This window comes from Acinonyx jubatus, chromosome C2, assembly GCF_027475565.1.
Source record: "Acinonyx jubatus isolate Ajub_Pintada_27869175 chromosome C2, VMU_Ajub_asm_v1.0, whole genome shotgun sequence".
Lineage (NCBI taxonomy): Eukaryota > Metazoa > Chordata > Mammalia > Carnivora > Felidae > Acinonyx > Acinonyx jubatus.
The window spans coordinates 144,208,526-144,231,493 of NC_069384.1; the positions used below are offsets into that span (position 1 = coordinate 144,208,526).

General features: G+C 45.1%; 1 protein-coding gene across 2 annotated transcripts in view; it reads left to right on the forward strand.

The window, feature by feature from the left end:
* The window catches only part of TGFBR2 (transforming growth factor beta receptor 2), an 89,670-nt gene that overhangs the window by 34,239 nt on the left and 32,463 nt on the right, over positions 1 to 22,968 (forward strand). Inside the window, exons 2-4 of one of the 2 annotated variants that reach the window (XM_053221554.1) lie at positions 2,977 to 3,145; positions 8,350 to 8,540; positions 22,599 to 22,709. In XM_053221554.1, the coding sequence (XP_053077529.1) occupies positions 2,977 to 3,145; positions 8,350 to 8,540; positions 22,599 to 22,709 (471 nt within the window). The remainder of the gene's footprint in view (positions 1 to 2,976; positions 3,146 to 8,349; positions 8,541 to 22,598; positions 22,710 to 22,968) is intronic. The other variant, XM_027040856.2, reaches the window with a different exon arrangement.

The following is a 22,968-nucleotide window of genomic DNA, read 5'->3' on the forward strand; positions in this document are numbered from 1 at the left end:
GCTCCATTACGGTCACAGAAGTTGCGTGTGTGTGTGTGTGTGTGTGTGTGCGTGTGCGCAAGTGTGTGTGCGTGTGTGGTGGGAGGGTTGTTTGTTTTGCGCCGGTCATGTTGTTTTCAGTTAATTCTAGGTCAGGATTCTCTGCCTTGGGTGCACGTTAGAATCATCCAGGCAGCTTCTTAAAATCCTGATAATCAGGCTGCCTTCCAGCATAATTAAATCAGTGTATCTGGAGGTGGGACCTGGGCCTCATTATCTTTTAAAAGCTCCGTAGGCGATTGATTCTAACATGCCTTCAAAGTCGGTAACCGCTAATACAGGCTAAAATCCTAAAATGCTAGAAGGCTTAATTCCATTTCATGGAGGCTTCATTTTATATTTAAAAAGAACAAAGCTTCTGGCAAATGCATGTTTGTCTGTCTGAAACATACTCTATACCAAAAAAAAAAAATTCACATAAATACAACATGCTCCAGCTTTTTGTTGTTTTACAAATGTCTTATAGGGAAATCTAAAGGGTTAAGTTAGTTATTTCATAAATAGATCCAAATCTAACTATTGCAAATATATGTGTGTGTGTGTGTGTGTGTGTGTGTGTGTGTGTGTGTGTGTATATATATTCATTGTCGTGTTAGTCCCAAATTGAACACAAGGTTCAGAAAGCATTTTAGCCTGTATTTTTAGCTTAGCATAGAGCTCTGGGTCTGGGAGACAAATTTCAAAATAGTTTGTTGCCTAAAAATATACTTCCTGAAATGAACTTGAGGCCTGAGAGGGATGAATGGGTTTGGTTTTTTTTTTCTTCTTCTTCTTCTTCTTCTTCTTCTTCTTCTTCTTCTTCTTTTTCTTCTTCTTCTTCTTCTTCTTCTTCTTCTTCTTCTTCTTCTTCTTCTTCTTCTTCTTCTATATTTAGTGTTACCACAAGAAAGCAAATCTTAAATTTATGTATGTTTGTATTTTTAGAGACCCAGGAAACAGGTGCTATGCCCAAGTGATGAAGAGGGTTTCGTGGCAAAGTGTGGATGACAGAAATCTGAAATTCATGGGACAGGGAGAGACAGGGGGTGGGTGATGAAGTCGTTCCTTTGGCTTTAGGCAGGAGCATGCTTGACACAGGGAGGAGATGGGGAGGCTCTCCTCAGGCTTTTCCAAGGGCGATTCCTGGGAGGAACTTACCTCCCAGCTTCCTAATGGCCAGTGACTGTTATGGTGCTACAGGTGGTCTAGGCACCTAATCTTTCTTAGTCCAGTTGATAAGTGTCTCCGAGCTCATGTTTGTTGACCAAATGCCTAGTAGCCTTGTCTTTATTTTTTATTTTTTTTAATGTTGTTTATTTTTGAGAGACAGAGAGAAAGAGGGAGGGAGAACAAGTGGGGAAGGGGCAGAGAGAGAGGGAGACACAGAATCTGAAGCAGGCTCCAAGCTCCAGGCTCTCAGCACAGAGCCGGATGTGGGGCTCGAACTCACAAACTGTGAGATCATGACCTGAGCTGAAGTCAGACGCTTAACCGACTGAGCCACCCAGGCGCCCTCCCCCTGCAACCCGCAGTAGCCTTGTTTTACTTCTCTCGACTCTCAAACTCATCCATTGAACTTCCACTTTTGCCAGTAGAAATGGATCTCATGCAGGAAAAATAAGGGGAAGGTAGTGTTCTTTGCAAGACACATGCTGCATGTCTGTTAACATGTAGCATGTGTCTTGCAAAGAACAGTCTGTCTTCAATATGTTATTGATGACTGTGAATGAATATTGCATGTATAATCACACCCGCCACCCCCCAATCTGAAGGAAGAAGTTATGTATCCTTTCCCACTTGATACAAAGAGCCAAACGTGAACTCCTTATAGTTAGTCCTTTGTGTATTCATTCTTCACGTAGTCATCTGACAAATACTTTGGATACCTTCTCTGTAGCAGGTCGTCTTCTTGGCACTAGAGATACAGTGTGTCAACAGGGCAGATGAAAGCTCACGGAGCTTGCATCTTGGTGGATAGATTGTAAGCAAGTAAGTGACTGAGATAGTTGTGCAGGAGATACAACAGAATTCTGTGGTAGTTACTTGTGGGTTGCTTTAGGATGAAGAGGTCACATTAACTGGAGACCAGGAAGGTGACAAAAAGCCAGACAAAGGGAATAGCAAGTGAAAGGCTCTGGGGAGGAAGGAACTTGGCTTCTTCCGGGGAAGGCCGGAAGGAGCTGGTGGGGGTGTGGCGGTGGATAAAGTCAGAGACGTAGCAGGTGGTAGATTCTCGAAGTAGAACTCACCTTTCACTCACCTGCGGGACTCCGGCGCCTGGAGCCTTGCCAATTTTGGGGATTCTATCTCAGAGACAGTCAGTGTTGGTTGATTAACTGATTTCCTTCAAGGCAATGGGGAGAAGTTAGAACCAGTCTCTGGCCAAGAACGCCCTTGTAGCTTTTCCCATGCAGGTGAGGAGACTGACGGCAGTGTTCTGCCTCACCTACAGTGTCTCCTCTGAGTTGGCCAACACGCTTTTGTACCGCACAACTCTGCTCCATTGTGACCTCTCTCGGCCCATCTAAGTGGTGGCCCTCGTTAGGATCCTGTATCTTCTGTGTTTCTATTTTGGGTTACCCTACCCTCATTTGTTTCCTTGTCTGTCCACTCAGCTAAATGATGGTTTCCTTAAGGTAGTGTTCTCTGTGCTTCCAGCACCCAGAACTATGCAGTAGACCGATCAGTTCGCTGTTTCTGGATGGCATGATAGTTTGTAGATAGAGTGCCTTAGGTAACCACTGACAAAATCAAGAAGTTACTCAGACATCCCCCCGCCCTGGCCACCACCACCCTGAAATGGCTTTCGTTACGAATCGCCTGTGTGAAGGAAATTCTGATCTGACAAAAAGGCATTATTTTATTTCGTTCGAAATTGCAACACATCATCAGGGGTTCGCTGGCAGGCTGCCTAGCAGTTAGATACTCACTTCATGTGTCCTGCTTTTCCCTCCCCAGTTAACAATGGCATGATGGTCACCGACAACAATGGTATCATCAAGTTTCCGCAATTGTGCAAATTTTGTGATGTGAGATCTTCCACCTGTGACAGCCAGAAATCCTGCCTGAGCAACTGCAGCATCACGTCTATCTGCGAGAGGCCACACGAAGTCTGTCTGGCCGTCTGGTAAGGTGGCCTCTAAAAATCTGCCTTTTCTCTCTTTTCTAAGTGATGTGCGCTGCCATGCATAAAGTCAGGGTGTCCCCTGGCCCCCTGACTTGTCCCTTTCCCTCAGGCAGCCTCTCTTCCGGAGATATTCTGTATGTTTTCAGATACACACACACCCCTGTGGCTCTGTTTACATGTGGGTGTGACAGTGTATAAGATGGCCTTAAATATTTACAGTAAGTCTGGGACCCCTTCCTTGTATGAAGGAGAGACATTTGCCACTTGTCGTTTTAACTGACAACCTCCCGCTCGGTACCCCAGAGTGATACCAGGAGCTTTGTTTCTCTGAGGCAATGTCAGTCTTGTTTTATGGGAGGAGAGGGGATGAAAGGGGGCTGTGTAAAGAGGAAAGACCTTGTCAAAAACAGGGAAGTTCTTAGGAGAACCAGAAAAACAGCCCATTCATTAGTCAGAAGTCCTGGCCATGTTACTCACAGCACCACTGGGCTACATACTCCATCTTGCTCTGGGATCAGAACTGCTTGTTTCTTAGATCACATTGCCTTCATATTCTCTCTCTCTCTCGCTCTCTTTCTCTCTCTCTCATTCCCCCTTCAACACATACACACACACACACACACACACACACACACAAACACACACACACACACGGTGCTCATAAATCCTTTGATTCATTCATAGTTTGGGATTGGGAGTAAGAGCAAGAGATAAAAGGAAAATAGAGATTAAAAGAGTCCTCTTTTATAAAATGTATAAATTCATTAATGAAATACAGCATTTGCAGACTTACTCTGATGTTTTAAATTTGTCAGCCAATTTTTTCTTAAGTAACCTATGCGTTTCCTAGCCAGTTGGCAAATGAGAATATCTTATCTATCTATCTATCTATATATATATATATTTTCTTAGTTTTTTTTAACATTTATTTATTTTTGAGAGAGCGAAACAGAGCACGAGTGGGGGAGGGGCAGAGAGCAGTGGGGGACACAGAATCCAAAGCAGGCTCCAGGCCCTGAGCTGTCAGCACAGAGCCCGACGCGGGGCTCGCACTCACAGACCGTGTGAGATCATGACCTGAGCCGAAGCTGGCCGCTTAACCGACTGAGCCACCCCGGCATCCCGGCGAATGAGAAGATAAACCCAAATGTCTCCCTGCACCACCCCCCACCACCCACCCCACCGCCTTTTGGAGAAAAAGTCTTTTGAGACTTTCTCCAGACCACATACAGTTAGCCTTGATGATAGATCTGGAAAGCTTGCAAATTTCGATACATACCAGGGGATGAACGAGTTTCTTAAGAACTCCAAGAATGTTAACAGCCAGTAGCTGTCGTGACGGCTTGCTCTACCTGCCAACCTCATCAGGTCCAGTTCTGAGCACCGTCTTTGTGAAAGGTGTTTTGACAAAGATCGTGTTCAGAGGAAGAGGGGCCGGTACGCTTGCAGGCTTAGGAAGCTTGTGATGTGTCAGCTGTTCCTCACAATCAGACGTGGTGAGCCCAGTAAAGAGAAGTCATGGGCTCTGTTGAGAGACGTTGGATGGCCGCTCAAGGGGAAACTATAATAAACTCGTTCTCCATCATTCTGAAGGGCAGAAAGAGGATCCGTCAAATGAACAAGGGATCGGCCTGCAGTATAAGTGTGAACATTTTCACACTTGTGGTTTCCTACCAGCAAAACAGGCTTCCTTGTCTGAGGAGTCAAAGTGCAGGGGAGGCTGGGGGACCACCCATCGAGTCGAATGCAGGAAAGATTGAGGCACCAGACTGTTATGGCCTCAAAGCTTCCTCCTTGGCGTCTGGTCTCTGCTGATCACCTTTACTTAAATCTCCACCGTGACGTGAGAGTTTACTTCTGCGACCCCAGACAGGCTCATCTGATAGATATTTTGACCTGTGGCCCAAGCCCCACTGATGGCACGTGAATCGAGTCGCTGTGAAATTCCAATCTCTGGAACGAGGCGTTACTCGCTGTCTCAGAGGATGCGAGCATGTAGCGGGGAGGAGACCTCCCTGTTTCCTTGGTGTGCCCACCATGAAGAGTTAATACAGCCAGTGTTGTTTTTCTACCTGTCTCAGCAAAGACAAATCCTCCCGTGGGGGTGGAGTGTCGGTAAAGAGAAAGGGAAGTGAGAGGTGCTGTCGCACATCTTGCCCACCCTCCTCCGCACTGAAGCCCTCACCCCCTCAGCTGCTGGCACCAGTCGCCGCTGAGGGATCACCCGAGTCCCTCCAGCTAATTTCCCTCCCTCCACCAACTGGAGCTTCTGCCCTCACGTGGCCTCTGCTCAAATTTGCCCCTCCCCATGGGGAGCCAGCCTCCCGTGACTGATTGACTCCAGGGTCCAAAATGCCAGGCCGCGTTGCCTCCTTTGGGACCGCCCTGACTGGCCATTTTAGCTTTACATCTTCTGAGGGATCAGGGAGTCATTTGCTGTGACCTGCATTGTGGCTCAGCTCCTGCTGTAGGAAGTGCTCCTTCCTTCATCCCTTACAGGTGCCTCTCCAGAAACTCGCCGCAGAAATCTCGCCTTAAGGTCCGTTTCCAGGGAAGCCCAGCTAACAGCCAGATGTGGAAATGGAAAGGCTCTACCCCTGCTCGTGCATGCCAGTGCCTTTTTCGTCGTGGTGTTCTTTTCATTCATTCATTGACTCATTTGTTCATTTAACTGATGTCAGCTGCGCCCCCATACCGTGTCAGACGCGTACGTTCTTGCCAAGGATAAAAATAATTTGGACCCAAAGTTAATTTCATTATTGTGTTTCTGTTTTTGAGTGGATGTTGACAAACCCCTTTAGTGGCTCAGAGCACATGTTTCAGCACAAAGAAGTCTGTATTTATTCCATCGTATTCTCCCTTCCTATGCTCAACTGTATCTGAAGATGTTTTTCAGAGTTGGCTTTGCCTGCCAGGGAGCACTGTTACAGGAGTGAGTGGAGAAAGCAGTTAAGGACTTTCCCCAGACTCAAGTATTCTAATTGAATTTCCTCTCTGCAATTTTAGTTCTCTAAGCAGCGAGGAGATGGCAGGCAAGAGGCTCAGGAGCTGCCCAGGGATTATACAGCAGCTTTCCTTCACGGCCCACAGTTCCTTCCTCCTTCCATTTGTTGGGCTCTAGAAGCTTCACAAGGAAGAGACACCATACTTTTACTTGGGGGGCACAGAAGACTCAACCTTCAGTTTGTTACCCGAACCAAAAAGCAACCATCTCTGGGCACGCACACCACACACACACCCCCTCGCGGTGGGGGCAGGGAGGGAGGTGCTCTTGCTTCATGCCTGCCATTTTTGCCAAGACTTTCAGTAGCTTTGGGGTGAAGGATAAGTGGGTTTTTTAAATAGGCATGGTTCGTTGTGTGATCATGCCAAGTTGGGTTTCACTTTGTTCCCTGCTAGCCACCCTAGAGTAAGGATTCTGATTGTGGCATTTCCTTTACCAGGAGGGACCTGCTCAGCAAGGGCGTGCTTCCCTTGTGCCTGCTGGAGGTTAGTTCCAGAACCCTTGAGCTCTCTCGCCAAGGGCCCGTTTGCCTTTGCGGGAGCCAACCCTAGGTTGCGTGGATGCCAGACATGCTGTCTGTATTCCTGGTTGGACCGTTCTATCTGTACCCTTACTTCTGCTCTTCTTATCCTTGTTGACATATTGCCCGTTAGTGTCCTGGAATTTAATACCCTAGCGGTGGTACTGTTAAAGTTGCTCTTCCCCTGTGGACATGGCCTACCTGTTTTCCAGGTGAGGGCTGTACCTCAGCTGCTTCTTGCTTCCAACCTGCCTCCCATTTGCCTTGCTGCAGGCAGTTAGCTTGTTGCCGGGAGGGGAGCAGCTGGTGAGTGTGTGTGGGCATGTGGGCACGCGTGTGCACTCAATTGCACGCATTCAGAATCCTTCCCACGGGAGATTATATTTGCAAATTGATGGTCATTGAGGCCTTATTGACCCTTCCCTAGACAACCCCCGCTCCAGACATAGAGACTACCTTTCAAGACCACACGTATTTTGCATCTGAAGAGGTCAGAGATGGGAGGAAAGAGGTCAAACCAACCTTGGTGTTGGACACAGTCCTCCAAGATGGCAACTTTATGAGGAGCAGATTGAAACAGGCAGAAAATGATGCACATTTTCAAGGATGCCAGAGTTTTATTTTGGCTTTTGCAATTATAACAGTGGACATTAATCATGTCACTTTTATTTTTTTATTTTTTTTTAACGTTTATTTATTTTTGAGACAGAGAGAGACAGAGCATGAACTGGGGAGGAGCAGAGAGAGAGGGAGACACAGAATCGGAAGCAGGCTCCAGGCTCTGAGCTGTCAGCACAGAGCCCGACGCGGGGCTCGAACTCATGGACCGTGAGATCATGACCTGAGCCGAAGTCGGACGCCCAACCGACCAAGCCACCCAGGCGCCCCTAATCATGTCACTTTTAAATGTAATGTACACATACAGCCAGCTGAGCATTTTCTAGGGCCTAAGTAAAATGCCACGTGGGAGATTCTCTGAGCCCTTCGCTGAGTTAGGCTTCAAATATGTGATGTGAAGGGATACTAAATGTAGAAGTAATTTGTTTAAGACAGCATAAACTATTTCACCGAACTGTACATGAAGAACACCTTGCAATTCTTTCCCGTGTGTTTTCTTTTTTTTTTTTTTTTCCTCTTCTTTCCCTTTCTATGAGTCGGGAAACTGCCAGTCCTTCCTCTAGGAAGTTTGTTCCGTTTGCTCAGCCCAGCAATAAGCTGACACGGAACACGCCCTCGCTCATAGTGCTCTGGGGCCCAGTGAGAACATTGTAGAAGCTAGACATGACCCTCATCCTGCCAGATAAACTGGGGATACGGCATGAGCCCGGTGGTGCGTTCAGGATGGAAGGTTTAATCCTGAGTCCCTAGCAATCTTCCGTTTACCGTGCCTTCCTTTCTACTGATTTAATTAAGACATAATGTGTACTATTCTCCAGCAGGACAGCCTCCAAGGAAAGCCTTCGTGCTTACGGACATAAATGGGTTTTGAGACTACGCAATGGAAAAACCAAAATGAGTAGAAAAAGCACAGGGGACTGGAGGACAGCCTGTTAATGCTGGAGAACAGGAACCAGCTGCCATTGTTAGAACAACTTTGTGAAGGCAACACAGGCCAGATTGCTTTTCTGCCCAGAAGACCGTATTTATCCGTCCTCTTTTTTTCTCCCCTTTGCACCCTAGGAGAAAGAATGATGAGAACATAACCCTAGAGACGCTTTGCCATGACCCCAAGGTTACCTACCATGGAATTGCTCTTGAAGACTCTGCTTCTCCCAAGTGTATTATGAAGGAAAAAAAGGTGTTGGGCGAGACTTTCTTTATGTGTTCCTGTAGCACCGATGAATGCAATGACTACATCATCTTCTCAGAAGGTGAGTCTTCTTCCCCTAAGTGTCTGGAGCCCCGCTTCCTCTGTGTCCAGAGTCTCAGGCTCCATCCTTCTGGGACTAGACAGGGAGCTTACGCTCTGTGGATTAGGAACCAGGCACCTGGCGGGACGAGGTGCTTAAGGAGTAACAGGGCTGGTCCTGGCCCAGAGCCAGTCTGGCTCATAGGGCCCACATTCTTCTTGGCCTGCAACCAGTTTCTTCCCCGACAGCAGTGGCTCTCTGTGCGGTCCCTGGAGCAGCCGCGGCAGCATCACCTGAAAACTTGTCAGCGACGCAGATTCCGGGTCCCCACCCCAGACTATGGAAGTAGAAACGCTGGGTGCAGGCCCCGAAATCTGTGTTTGAATAAGCCCCCCAGGTGATTCTGATGCCGCTGAAATATGAGAACTACTGGTCTAGAGATTGGAGGAGGCTGTCTTACTTTGAAGACTTAACTTTGAATTAAGTCAGGAAATTTTGTGTACCTGTTCTCAGGATTTGTCTGAAGGGTACTTATTAATGCCCCGTCTCTGAGGAGAGCTGAAATGCAGACAGAAAATAATGACCCAGGATTTATAGGGAAAGATGAGATTAGAGTCTTGCCTCCATCTTTGAAGTTCAACATTCACTCAGCTTAAAAAGAGAGCACACACTATTCCTTCAGTTTAAACCACTATTCAGTGATTTTTAACCACAAAAATAGTATGTGTTCCTTATCAAAAATTCAGACAATCCACAGCCTGTAAAAATTTTAAATGGAAGTACGTAAGTTTCCTCTCCTCACTCCCAACCCAGTAGATAATCAATATGAATAGTTTGTTGGATGCATACTTGTCTCTGTCATCCATTCATATTATCCTTCCTTATCTCCTCTGTTTCCCTATTTCCTCCCCCTCTCTCTTCCTTCCTTCCTTCAATCCATGCATCTGTCTGTCCGTCCATCCATCCATCCATCCATCCATCTATCCATCCCATACCCTCATTCACCTTTCAGTGCAAATAGTTGATCATACTATAAATATTGTTTGACAGTATTTTTTCACCCAGCCCCCTTACTTCTCCTTTTAAATAAGACAATACATATGGATATAATGCCTGCCTTTTAATTATTGTCTAGAAGTTCCATAATGTGGATGGTTAATCCACATTAACCATCCCAACAGGGATTTAACCATTCCCTGTTGGTAGATTATTTAGTTGTCTCCATTTTTCCACTTAATCCTACATTGAATATCGTTGCAAAAATGTCTTGTACATTTGTGCTAATATTTCTGTAAGAGAGATTTCAGCCCCAAGGAGGTCTGATTCAATAAAAAATCCTTTTAGAACACAAGTTCTGGGTTTATGCAGCATCCCTGCTGCTATGTGTATCGCAGCGATGGAAAACGAGGTCTCATGCTTTGTGTATGGTGCTCATGAGCACTGCTGACCCACCTTTTTCTCTCTCTCTGTCTTTCGCCAACTCCCATTCCCCGCTTCTTGTCTAACCCCTTACCTATTCCAGATTCTCTGTACAGAGTCAGACACGTTCATCTTGTCAGCACAACACTTTCGAAAATCACCCCTCCCTCCTATTTTCTCATCCTATGATCCATTTGTCTCATTTTTCTTGTGTAATTTGAGTTAGGTGGGAAGATATAACTGTGTTAAATCACACTAAAGCATGGTAACACCTGATATACTGACTTAACACATGAACCTTCCCCAAGTAGTTCACCTTTTCAAAGAACTCCCAGTCTAAGGTTAAGGGATTAATCTCTAATAGTAGACTATCCAAACAGGTTTATTGCCATCGATGAAACTTTTCTCTCCTTTTGCAAACTGGTTTATCCACAGTGGAAGAGTTTATTCTGTCCAGAAGGGACAAAAGTTAGTAAATGGCCTCAAAGTTGAATATATAGTTGTATTACTATAAGCTTTTAAGGTATTAATGACTTCAGGGGCACCTAGGTGGCTCAGTCAGTTAGGTGTCTAACTTTGGCCCAGGTCATGATCTCACAGTTCATGGGTTGGAGCCCCACATCCGACTCTGCACTGACAGCCCAGAGGCTGCTTTGGATCCTCTGTCTCCCTCTCTGTCTCTGCCCCACCCCAGCCTGTGTTCTCATTCTCTCTCTCTCTCTCTCTCTCTCTCTCTCTCTCAAAAATAAATAAACATTAAAAAAAAAGAGGGGCCAAAATTCTTCTTAAAAAAAAAAAGAAGAAGAAGATATTAATGACTTCAGTTTGCAGTATATTTCAACTCAGGTGATCATCATGGGCCCATGTCTGTACTTTCCCTCTTATTCATTATCAGACTATTTCTTTCCTTATGAGGTAAGATAATCAGCATAAAGGCAGTTTCTCATTTACAACGCAGGAAATCCAGCACAGCTGATGACTGGATTGTCTGGATGACTTCAAAGTCTCTTAAAATGCTCCAGGGAGTGTTTGCCTTTTAGGCATCTCCCTTCTCTGCAGTGGGATAATTCCTCCATGTAAAACGCCACATAATTAGCAACATTTGGGGATCCACATCCCTTCTTACTGCCACCATCTCTTTCTTATGCTGAGGAATGAAATGTCTTGAAGCAATTTTTATTTCTCCATTCTGCGTCAAATAAGATGTCAAACACAAACACTATAAAGTGTTTTATGCTGTATTTTTATTCGTACGGTGCTCTGTTCTTGTTGCCAGATTTCTGATCTGCAAACGCTGTGAGTGATAATTACTCACATCTTCCATTGTTCTTAAATATTTAAGGGCAAAAGGTAAGCCACATGGTTTTCCTTTTAAATGTAGATCTTATTTCCAGGGCTATTAGCCACGATAGCTGACATTCAGCGAGAATGAATCCTGTCTCTGAAAGATTCTCTCTTGCTAAAAGGTGTTGTGTAGAATTCTGAGAAGTCCCAGTCCGCCCCTGGACTCCCCCAGACCGAAGATTCCAGCTAGAAGAGCGGGTGGTTGTGTTAGTCCTTCTTGATGGCCTCGTGACAGCTGCTAGTCAGAGGAGACCTGTGAGGCTCCAGGACCGAGCATAGAATGTGGGAGGAGGGAACCCTGAGCAAACAGCTGTCCTGTTTACTTGCAGATGACACATCCACTTTGCAGAGACATTATGCGGGGATCGATCTCCCACTGAACCTTTAAGAATCAAACACAACCACTCGGCTTTATTCATTCCATAAACGGTTTCCAAGTGCAGTGAAGACACTCAATTTGCAGCGCTCAGAGCAAGGAGATGATTTTTTTTGCTGTTTTAGGAAAGAGAAACGGTGTAGTGTAATTGGTTAAGAGTGGGAGCCCGGGGTGGGTTCCCTGCATCGATGGCCTGTTCTACTACTTATGAGCTTTGCCACCTTGGGCCAGTTACCTGATGTCTCCCTGCTTCAGTCCTCTTGGGTATGAAATGGAAATTAAAGGGCAGGGTTGGGGGCTGGGGCGGTGTTGTGATGTTGTCAGAATTGAATAGATGCATGCGTGCGGAGCCCTTACATCAGTGTCAGTGCCCAGTACAGCGTGGGGAGTCACTCCTCGCTGCTGGAGTTCGTTGGGCGTTTTGTACAGGTTTGGCACTTTTGGTTAAGACCTGGGCCAGGACTGTGCGGTGCCTAGGTCTCCTCCGGCACTGAGGTCGTGCGGTCGGGTTTTGACCATGGCATGCCAGCAGAGCATTGAGACCCCTCTCGCATACACGGAGGGGCTTGCTTTGCTGGACTCTGAGCCTCATCGTCCGCATGCCTTCACAGAGGAAGGGGAGCGTATTGGGTCTAGGATTTCTAATCAAAGCTAACCACAGCCCTGACATCGCAGGATAATATTACAAATTAGGCACGTTGTTCCTGTTTTGACTCAGAATCACAGCAGGAGGCAGCTAAATAAAACTAGGAAGACTCACAAGTGCCTTTCAGATTAGTGATGAGGGTAATCACACTCTGTCCTTGCTAGAGGGATTCACCCCCTCTTCTTTTTTCCAGCCGAACGCTTGCTTGGGGCCATGTGCCCATCTCACTGAATGGCCTGCCACTGTTGACCGCCTAGTGCTGATAGTGGGGGGCCTGTGGCCTGGGGTGGCTGGGAGTTGCAGGTGGTGCCGGGAGGGCCCAGCTCAGTAGCCAGCGCACAGTAGGTACCTTCTGTTTTACTCCTTCCTCCCTGGGGAAGGAGAACCCCGTGCCAAGGAGCACAGCTCTCCTGCATGGTGGAAACCTTTCATACACGGAGTCTTGGCACACCAGCATTACCAGGGAGCTTGCTAGATGTACACAGCCTGCGGGACCTATTGCATCAGCATCTGCCCTGTAACCGTGTCCTTGGTGATTTGTTTGCACGCTGAAGTGTGAAAAGCACTGGTGTGAACTCACCCAGCTAGGCACGGCACCAGAGATGGGTCTCGTTAAGTTATGCTGGCAACTTGCTGAGCTAATCAGCCCAAGAGGAGTGCATTTGGTCTTAAACCTGGTTCTTTGGAAATGAGCTAAATATACTGTACTCGGTCCATTCATGAATCGCGTAACGGAACTCCCCAGGGAAATGTGTTTTTCAACAGTGATGGTAAAGTTCATTTCTTGATACACCTGATGTCTTGTTCACTCCACAGACTTTGTGCTAGCGTCTGCATGTAGATATCAGGCCCGTTTTAGGTAACATTTCTTTCGTTTCCATGATAATGTTTATGCTAATTTGTCTGCGGGGTTTGTCCCCTAATACTTCCCAAAGCAAGAAGACATTTAGGAATGCTTTTAAGACGTTGTTCTCAATTGGGTCTACAGAGGAGATGTTTAATAGCCCCGGGGAGCCCTGGACAAGTAATAGAGTAACGTTACAAAGAGTTTGCCTGAATCAGTTTGTCCTTCAGTTGTTTGTTATGGTCATCTGCCAGAGTTGGGTACGTGAAAAACAAGAAAGTGACTTATAGGAACTTCTTGCTCTCAGGTGACTGGGCTCCTGGCCATCCCACTTTTCCTCCTGACTTGGAGCTGAGCTGCTCATTCTAGAAATGAGCTCTGCAGGAAAGGGAATTAGCATTAAACTCAAGTCGTGAACTTTGAAAAGTTTGGTTTTAAGGCCGGAGACCCAACGCCTTCCTTAACTGAAGAGCCAGAAAGCTGAAGCCTTGTCCGAGGCCCAGGCCGTGGTAATTCATAGAACAGTTAGAACAATAGCAGCCGTGATCACTGCCTCGGGTTGAGAGTCTACTGTCGGTTGGCCACGTGGGCTACCCACTTGCAGGGATGTTGTCTTGTTTCCTAGAATCCTATTTTTTTTTTCTGCCATCATTTTTTTTTCAGCTTTATTGAGGCATAATAGACAAATACAATTGTAAGACATTTAGAATAGACACATACATTAGGAAAGGATTCCTCTCATCTAGTTAAACACATCCATCACCCCACCTATTTGTGTGTATGTGAGAACATTTAAACGCTGCTTGCAAGTTCCGATTATTCAAGACAGCATTTTCAACTCTACTCACTGTGTTTTACATTAGATCCTCTGACCTTACTCACTTTGTAGCTGAAAATGTGTACCCTTTTATCAACCTCTCTCCATTTCTCTGACCCTCCAGGCCCTGGCAACCACTTTTCTACTCTTTATGAGTTGGACTTTTTTTTTTTAAGAGTCCACATAAGAAGTGATAACATGCGCTATTTGTCTTTCTGTGCCTGACTTTTCTTTCTTTTTTTTTTTTTTTACTTAGCTTAATGCCTTCAAGGTCCATCCATGTTGTTGTGAATGGCAGAATTCTCTTCTTGTGGCTGTATATGGATATATTCCACATCTTCTTTATTGAGTCACCCATTAATGAACACTCAGGTTATTTCTGTATCTCAGCCATTATGGATTTATCCTGCAGTGAATACGGGAGTATAGGTATGTCTTTGAGAGCCTGTTTTTATTTCCTTGGGTTATTTACCCCAAAGTCAGGTTGCTGGATAGTATGGTATTTCTATTTTTAATTTTTTGAGGAACCACCGTACTGTTTTCCATAGTGGCTGCTACCTTCCCACCAGCAGCCCCAACATTTTCCTTCTGTCTCCTTCCTTGCCAGTGCTTGTCCTCTCCTATTTCTTTTGAGTCACATTTTTTTTTAGGCTGAAATGAGTCCCATGAAAGAAGCTTATCTACACTTTTCATTTTACTCCCAAAGAAATGGGTCTCCAGAGAGTAGCATGCATTTGCCAAGATCCCACCGTTGGTTCTCCAGCTTTTACCCACAGAGAATCAGAGAATCTCGTCTCTTCTTCAGGGAGTGCCCTCACCCTTCCACAGTCAGGTCTGGTCGGGGGTGGGGTGGGCCGTGTATGCTTTTTAAATCAGGCTTACACCCGTGGAAGTTTGCACCCTTCACATAAGGGGCTGCCTGTTCTGTGGGCACATGACTGGTCACTGAACCGCAATACACAGTCACCATTCAGCAAGTCCTTGGCAAGAAGTACAACCTCAGGCTTCCACTGTTCATGGGTTTGTGAGAAACGTTTATCACGTAAAGAATGGCCAGCAGGATGCCCATCTCTTGAGAAGCTCATGGTTCCCCCCAGTAAGATGATCCGAGTTTACATCCCAACTAAGCGACTTATAAACTGTCCCTTGAGTGGACTACTTCGCCTCGGCGTTCCCCTCTGAAAAATAGGGATAGAAATAGTGTTTCCTATGACCAGGATAAGTGTGAGGATAAATGATTTCATTCACTTAGGGGACTTAGGATAGTAATTGGATCAGAGCAGGTCTTCAATAAACGTTGTCTGTAAATACTGACTATTACTTATCGTTGGGTTCAGCCAGATGATCAGGGAGCTTTGTGCACTGAAATCAGGGTGGTATGTTCACGGTAAGGAATGCTGTTGGGGAAACTGTTCCCTGCATTGTGGTGGTATCTTTAGGAGGAAGCCGGGAGAAATTTCTCTCAGCTCTTTGCCTTAGAAAGACCGTTCCCCTCTGGGGCCCCGTTTGTGTCTGAACTTATGGACACTTTGAAGCATATAGAACAGAGGTCAGCAAACTTTTTTGCTAAAGGACCAGTTGGGAAATAGTTTTTGGCTTTCTGGGCCACAGAGTCTGCCTCCTGCGGCTGCTCAGCCCTGCCATGGAAGCAGCTAGAGACAGCCTGTAAACAAGTGGATGCAGCTGTGTTCCGGTAACACTTCATTTACAGAAACAGACTTCAACCCCTGATGGAGAGCGTTTTTTTCGTACACCCCCCTTCAGTACCAACTGAGTTGAGCATCTAGCAAGTAATGTGGCTACTGACACCACCCCTGCCTGCCTGTATTCCACATTTATCTTCTGTTTACCTTCATTCCACAACCTGTCTTTTACTTTTGTTGTCTTCTTTCCCTACTGTCTCTATCTGTAGGTGACATGAGATTTTTGTTGTTGTTGTTGTTGTTAAACAGGATGGGACTATCAGTAAACACATCAATTATTTGTCATCAACTTAGAAACGAGGACTCTAGAAACCACTTCTGACTCAGAGTTCAACCGATGTGGTTAAACAGAGAAACAGACCGTCCGATACAGGCTGCCACCCAATGTGTTGTCTCATTGCTGACGTGCCAGCTACGTGCAGACTTTTGCAGTTAGCATGCCCTTGAACCTGAGAGGCTGAGAGAGAAGAGGGACCGGGGCTCCCGGTAGCCACAGAGTTCCATTCCTTCCTCTCTCATTGTAGAATTTCTTTTAAATGAAAACAGCCTCTTCGGTTTGCAAGCCTAACTCTGGCAGGAAGACAAATGATTTTTTTACAGTATCAGACACGCGGTTTCCTGTCTGTGTTTAACTTGCTAGCAGAACATCTCAGCCAGCTGGTTCCCCCCGGACCTGTTGTGACCTTAATAACATGGCCTCGCGCCATCCAGCACACGCACTCCGTGTATCGATCCCATGCCTCGTGCACTTTATTGACTCGTATCTGTTTCTGAGTCGGAGAGGACCTGGGAGCACCGCCCCCTTTCCCTTAAATCCCACTTTGTGTTTGTTCCGTCCCAGCATCACGGGGCTGGCTTCTTGGGGAAACTCTTCATTCTCACGTGGAAGAAATGAGAAGAATAAAGGGGCTTTGGCAGCTCCGTGAGTTCTGGGTGTGCTGCCTTTGAACTGTGCAGTCGCTACTCAAAATAGCTGGCCCGCCAGCTGTGCGTTTTTGTTGCAGGAGAAGCAAACCAGATTTACTTTTTGGTCTCAATGTAGGAGAAAAAAGTTAAGTGTGGAAATATGGTTGTGAAGAGTTGTTAGAAGAGGAAGAAAATTATGGATTAAACTCACTGGTTTCATTCCTGGGAAGAGAAGTCAGTTATTTGAGGTGATGATTCAGTGCTGAAGGAGCCTTTGGTTATGAATGAGCTAGGTTAGAAAGCATCCTCTGAATCTGTGAATACGGCCTATGTCTGGCCAAGGAAATAATAAAGATCGTACATGCCAGAGGGCATTGTGACTCAGTCAAGTGCAGCTTAGAATGTATTTGTGGCGTCTCCGGGCAAAGCAACTCGCCTTTGTAGATTTTTTTTTTTTCCCTAAGCAGCAAAGTAAACAAAGATGCTCTGAGGTTAGATGTGGTTGCTGGTTGTGAATCTGTCTACACTGGAACCTCATTCCACTGTGAATCATGGCAGAGTGGAATCTCGAATCCCATCCACTTGGATGTGAGTGACCAGTTAAACATTTGGTCCAATAAGGTGGGACGTCTATAGTCTCTCATCACCCCCATGACCACCTCCTTGTGCTGTACAAACAACACATGGATGGGTGACTGTGAAAAGGGTCCGTTGAGACCCTTGGCTATTTTACAAGTGTCTCAGCGCCCCACCAGTGGAAAAACACCAGGAAGCTAGCTAACCACCATGAAATTGACTTTCATTTCTGCTCATACTAAACTCCAGAGGCTGTATTTACCACCAGTTGGACATCTGGCTGACAAGATTTTGTAAAATCTTTTCTGATCCTGAAATCACTCCTGCATGGTGCTAATTATGTAAATATCAAATTTACCAGCAATCATTATACATTCATTAAGAAGGAACCTTTTTTTTTTTTTATCTTTTGCTTTAGAGAACGGTGTGAAAACCAATACATGGATGTACAGGAAGTCCACTTTGACTTCATGTAAGGAATAAATTTTTAAATATCCCAGTGTTTAGACCTTATCCTAGATCTATTGGGATTAGATTGTGGAATCATTTACAGAGGAGTGGGGTCCATCCATTGTAACATTTCATCATTTTAAGGACATAACTCATGTTTTTACTTAAAAAAAAATGTACCTTGCATTGCCTCATTAGGATATAGCATGTTCCATTGTCAAGAACGATTGATCCGGAGCACCTGGGTGGCTCGGTTGGTTAAGGGTTCAACTCTTGACTTTGGCTCACGTGATGATCTCACAGTTTGTGAGTTCAAGCCCCACATCAGGCTCCACGCTGACAGCACTGAGCCTGCTTGGGATTCTTTCTCTCCCTCTCTGCCTCTCCCCTGCTTGTTCTCTGTCTCTCTCAACATAAATTTAAAAAATATAGTTTAAAAAAATCCAATTGATCCTAAATGTAGGCATTAAAACTCCTTCCATTCCTTCTTTTTCCAGGTCCCATCCTATTCAGAATACCTATTTCTCCCATCCAGCTGAAGTCGTTCTCTGCTTTGGCTGCACTTTGGAAACACCTGAGAGGCTTTAAAAACCACTCATTAACTGGGTCTTAGCCCTGTAGTTTCAGACTTAATTGGTCTGAGTCCTGGTATCAGGATTAAAAAAAAAAAAAACACACACCTCCCTAAGATATTCTAATATGCAGCCAGTGTTGGGAACCACTGAACTCAAGACAGTTTGTTCTGCCAAATATTTTTCTGTTTTTCATCATGTACCTCATATAACCTGGAAAAGAATGGCAACAATTAGACAATGGCAACCACCACAGGAAGTAGCTAAAATGCAGCCTTGTAGGTTAGAGGAGGAGGAAAACAACCAAACAAAATACCTGTCTTACCACATCCCTGAGGAACAGGAGGGTTCTCTAACACAGGGTAATACCGTGCTCTCTGTAACTTACAAGCAGCTACTCCCGAACAAGGCCAAGCGCGTTACTGGGTGGAGGCATCCGAGGTGTTAGAACTGGTGAACTTGTACAGCATCATTTGAAACCTCAAAGTGTGACTGGAAGGTAGGATGGAAAACTGGGGTACCACTGCCCTGGCAAAGTCAAGGTGGGGCGGAAGGTGGGGAGGTGTGCACAGTTGGAGGAAGTGGAGACCCTCAGGTGGGAGGAACTGCAACAAGCTGTGGTTCACATGGAAAAAGCCAGAAAAAGAGGCAAGTTGTGTTTCAAGTGACCGAAGGGGGATTGATAGTGTGAATAATTAACATGCTTTTCCAAAGTGGTCGGAAGACTAACACGAAGAAAAATGTGGCCCCATAGGCCACATAGGTCAGGTTGAGGCTCTGCCCGGGGAGAAATAGGCATTCATACGATAGGTGATCATTTCCTGGGCAAAGCCTGGCCTGACTTAGGCTCTCTGTTAATGTTGGTTGCCCTCCTAAAGCCACAGCAACAGAAGTAGCAGGAATCTGTATCCCAAGGAGGAACGTGAAGGACGATGAGCATGGTGGAAGGAGTGCCTATCTACCGTAGCAGAAACAGAATCAGGGTTTTAGTTGCCTGGGATGGCCAGTAATAATGAAACTTAACAGATCCATGTAAAATCAGGCATATAGGTCCAGGCGATTGATTGCAGAAAAGTAGCTTACCAAAAGCTGGCTTGGCATCTGTTCATGTGATAAAGACCCCAGGGTTTACAGGTGAGTTAAGGTCACATTAAATTCAGGCTGATCTGACCGAGAGCATCAAAACAAAACCATAGTACCAACTAACCAACGAGTCTTCAACTGTGCTCGTAGGAAGGGGCATGAGAGTCCCAGTTAAACTTTGCGACACAGATAACATTCCAAGTATTGTGGCTGGGTCTAGAGAAACATGGAGAATCATGAATAACAAGAATGATTTCAGAGAATACATCACTTCACACTTAGAAAAAGGACCTGGCATTTCTTGGGTGCCTGCCATATGTTCGGCAGGCCGACTTTAGAGTCTGACACATAGATCTTTTGAAGAGCAATTGAAGGAAGCGGAGATGTTCAACCTGAAAAAGAAATGATTTAGGGAAGTGGGTGACATACTTACCAAGAGTTTAAGAGCTGTCATCTGTCCCATAGAAGAAGAAGCCATTCTGTTGTCTTTTACTCTAGAGAACAGCATGAAAACCAGTAAATAGATGGCCACATTTGATTTAATACAAAGAATAAGCTTAATATAAAGAATAAATAATAAACTATCCCAGTGTTCAGACTTTATCCTGATAGATCTACAGCTGGGTCTATTGGCATTAGATTATGGAATGATTTACAGAGGAGTGGGGTCTCTCTGTTGTAACATTTTGACTAGAGGTTTTATCTCTACCTCTCGAGAATATTCCAGAAGAGGTGGTCATACCCAGCTAGACTACCAATAAGGCCCTTTTGTTGGGGAGAGAGGTGGAAGGAAACAATGTAAGGGAGACCACAGAAGGGGTGCAAGGGCTAGGGAATGGCTTAGTTTTGAAATCTGTGTAATTGGAATAAAACAACCACGTGGCCTGGAGGGAAGACATCTTCCATTATTTTAGGAAGAATTATCCTCAGAGTCTGTCCAGAATGTCAAACAGTCCTGTCAATATTCTAGAAGTTAAATTCAATCGTCTGTGCCCAGTGACCTCACTGTCCTTCTTTTGTTTAATTAGAATGATTTCTTTTTGTTTGCCTGAATCTAGTTGTTTGCTTTTTACTGAGACAATGAATGAAGAATCGTATCTCCTGCAGCAGCTGATTTCACTAGTAAATTCTCAGAGACCCTTTTCTCACTGGCTAGCACTGAATACAGTTCTACGAGGGCTTTGCAAACAGGTCCTTTACGAATTTGCTATGGGAGAGGGAAACCTCTCTGTGGCAGAGGACCAAGGAACTTATTCCATGTTTGCTGAAGCCCCACTTCTCAAAGTCTACTGTGTAAATGAAGCAGGAGGGAACTTTGTAAGATGCAGGTTCTGATTCAGGAATTTAGGACAGGCCTGAGATTCTGCATTTCAGATACGTCCCCAGGTGACGCCTGCCCTGGCTGCTAGTCTGGGGGACACACTTTGTTGTCGTCGTTGTTTTATTTGAGTATGGTTGACATACAGTGTTATGTTAGTTTCAGGTGTACAACTGGAACACCCTTTGAGCAGCAGAGAGCCAAGAGAGTCTTTCTGTATCATGCCACCAGATTTTTTTTTTTTGATACAGAAAATGCTGGTAAGATATTAGAACTCCTCAATTAGGAAGTGTGTGTGTGTGTGTGTGTGTGTGTGTATAAAATATGGTGGCTTGGTGTATGTGATGGGGCAAGAACAGAGGAAAGCTGTACGGATATGCAATGTAACAGAATAAAGAGATGCAATCTGTTTTGCTTCTTATGCAGTCTCTTACCTTGTTCTCTGGGGACCCTGGCGTGTCTGTGCCTGGAGAGTGCTGTGGTTCAGTAATGCTTCCTTTGCATATTGAATGAACATGCACGAAACGTATTCAGTGAATGAAGAGGAGACATCCGTATTTTTGGTTCACTTTCATCCTCTTCTTTATCGTAACCGGGTCCAACTTCCTTAGACATACGGTTCAACCGCGTTATGTCCCTGGGAGGACAACATCCAAACCAAAATGCGCATGCCCCCGTTTTCCCAGTACAGCCAGACTATCTTCCGACTTCCCTAAATAAGCCTTCCACCTTCTTTTTGCTACTGCACTTCAAACTCGTCAGCATACGCTCTCTTAAACTTATTTCTGACAAGGGTATATTGCTTCACTTTCTCAAGAAAGAGAATCTTACAGCTCAGATAGTCATGGGGGAAATGGGTTCTCTAAAAGCAGCATTATCATAGGACATGGTACAAAAAGAAGCCAGGCAAAACTGCAGTCAAACCACAAACCTAGCAAAATGTTAATGCTTCTTTACCAGATGGGGATTTTTTTTTTTCTGGTTGGAAACCTATGAAATATGTTACTAATGAGAACTATTACTTTTTTGCTAGAGTTTATCACAAAATAATACGAACCTATTTATCGAATGTTTTTTTTTTTTTTTTTACCTGACTTAAAGAGCTTGACACATACTTATGAGATTGCCAGAAATCTCTTGTGAGTCTTATAAAGAACCTAGTGGGGTTATTTCTGGGTTGTCTTCATTCTGCAGGTGAGGAGGCAGAAAGAAACAAAGCTGGCCATAAAATCAGGTTCCAGAGTTTTAAAAAACCCAGTTATGCTGCTTTTCATGTAAATTTTTCAGGCTCGGGATCTATTTTGTTTTGGGAGCTTTCTGTTGCCTGGTGAAGTCTTACTAGTTTGAATATACAGCTAGTTTCCGCCCCACCCCCCACACCCCCTGCAGATTGCAAACAAAGTCAGCTTTTCAGTGTGCATCGAAAAAGTCAGGGCACTGGATCCCAGGTCAGTGTGATGTCTAGAAGGTAAAGTAGCGTTAAAGCTACGAGTCCATCGCTTCATCCTGGAACACTCCAAGAACTCCCCTTCCCAAAGCAGCAGGGAGTTCAGGATTTTACATGTGGCGGCTGCTGTAGGAGATACTGCTAAATAGTTTAAGGGAAGAAAAGGGACCTTAAATCCCAGGCAGCAAAGGGCGTGGCCAAGAAAGGTGATTCTGGGTTACATTGGGAGACTTGGGATAAAAATCCCCAAATAAGCTGTTTCAACAAAATGTACTTTGTGTTGGTCTGTTTGGAAATAATAGTTTCTTGACTGGAAGAAAGAGTCCTTTTCATACCATGAACCGCTCGTCCTTCCCGATACCTACAGCATTGTTTGCGTGTATATTATTTCATGAGAAAAGAAGCCACGTGTCCGTGCATCTGGTTGTAGAGCAGATTGAACTAGCATGGGGACACCTGGACACCAAGCGTCACTGAGCCCAGGTGTAAAGGACTGAGCTAGATGAGCCTGTAGATTTATAAAAATTCTTTATCTTGTAACACAGATTCCTCCATTTTGTTTCACTGTGCTGGTTCACATCTCCAGTTCATGCTCAGTAGAGAGAGCTGTGGTTGGCATCCTGTTCCTGTTTTTAAAAGAAATGCATCTACCATTTCCCCGTTAGAATCAAGTTTGCTGAAGACCATTGGTATGTTTTCCTTATCAAGGTGTTCAGCGTCATCATATACTTCCTCTGTGTCCACTGAATTGATCATGTAGTTTTTCTGCTGTAATTTATTAATGTGGTAAATGACAGTAGGTGGTTTTGTTTGTTTCTCGTGCTAAAACATGCTCTCCTGGTAACCTGGTCCTGCTGTCTTATCTTTCTATTTATTTTTATTTCAGTTTAGAGAGAGAGAGAGCAAGCCCAAGCAGGGGAGACGGGCAGAGGGAGAGAGAGGGAAAAT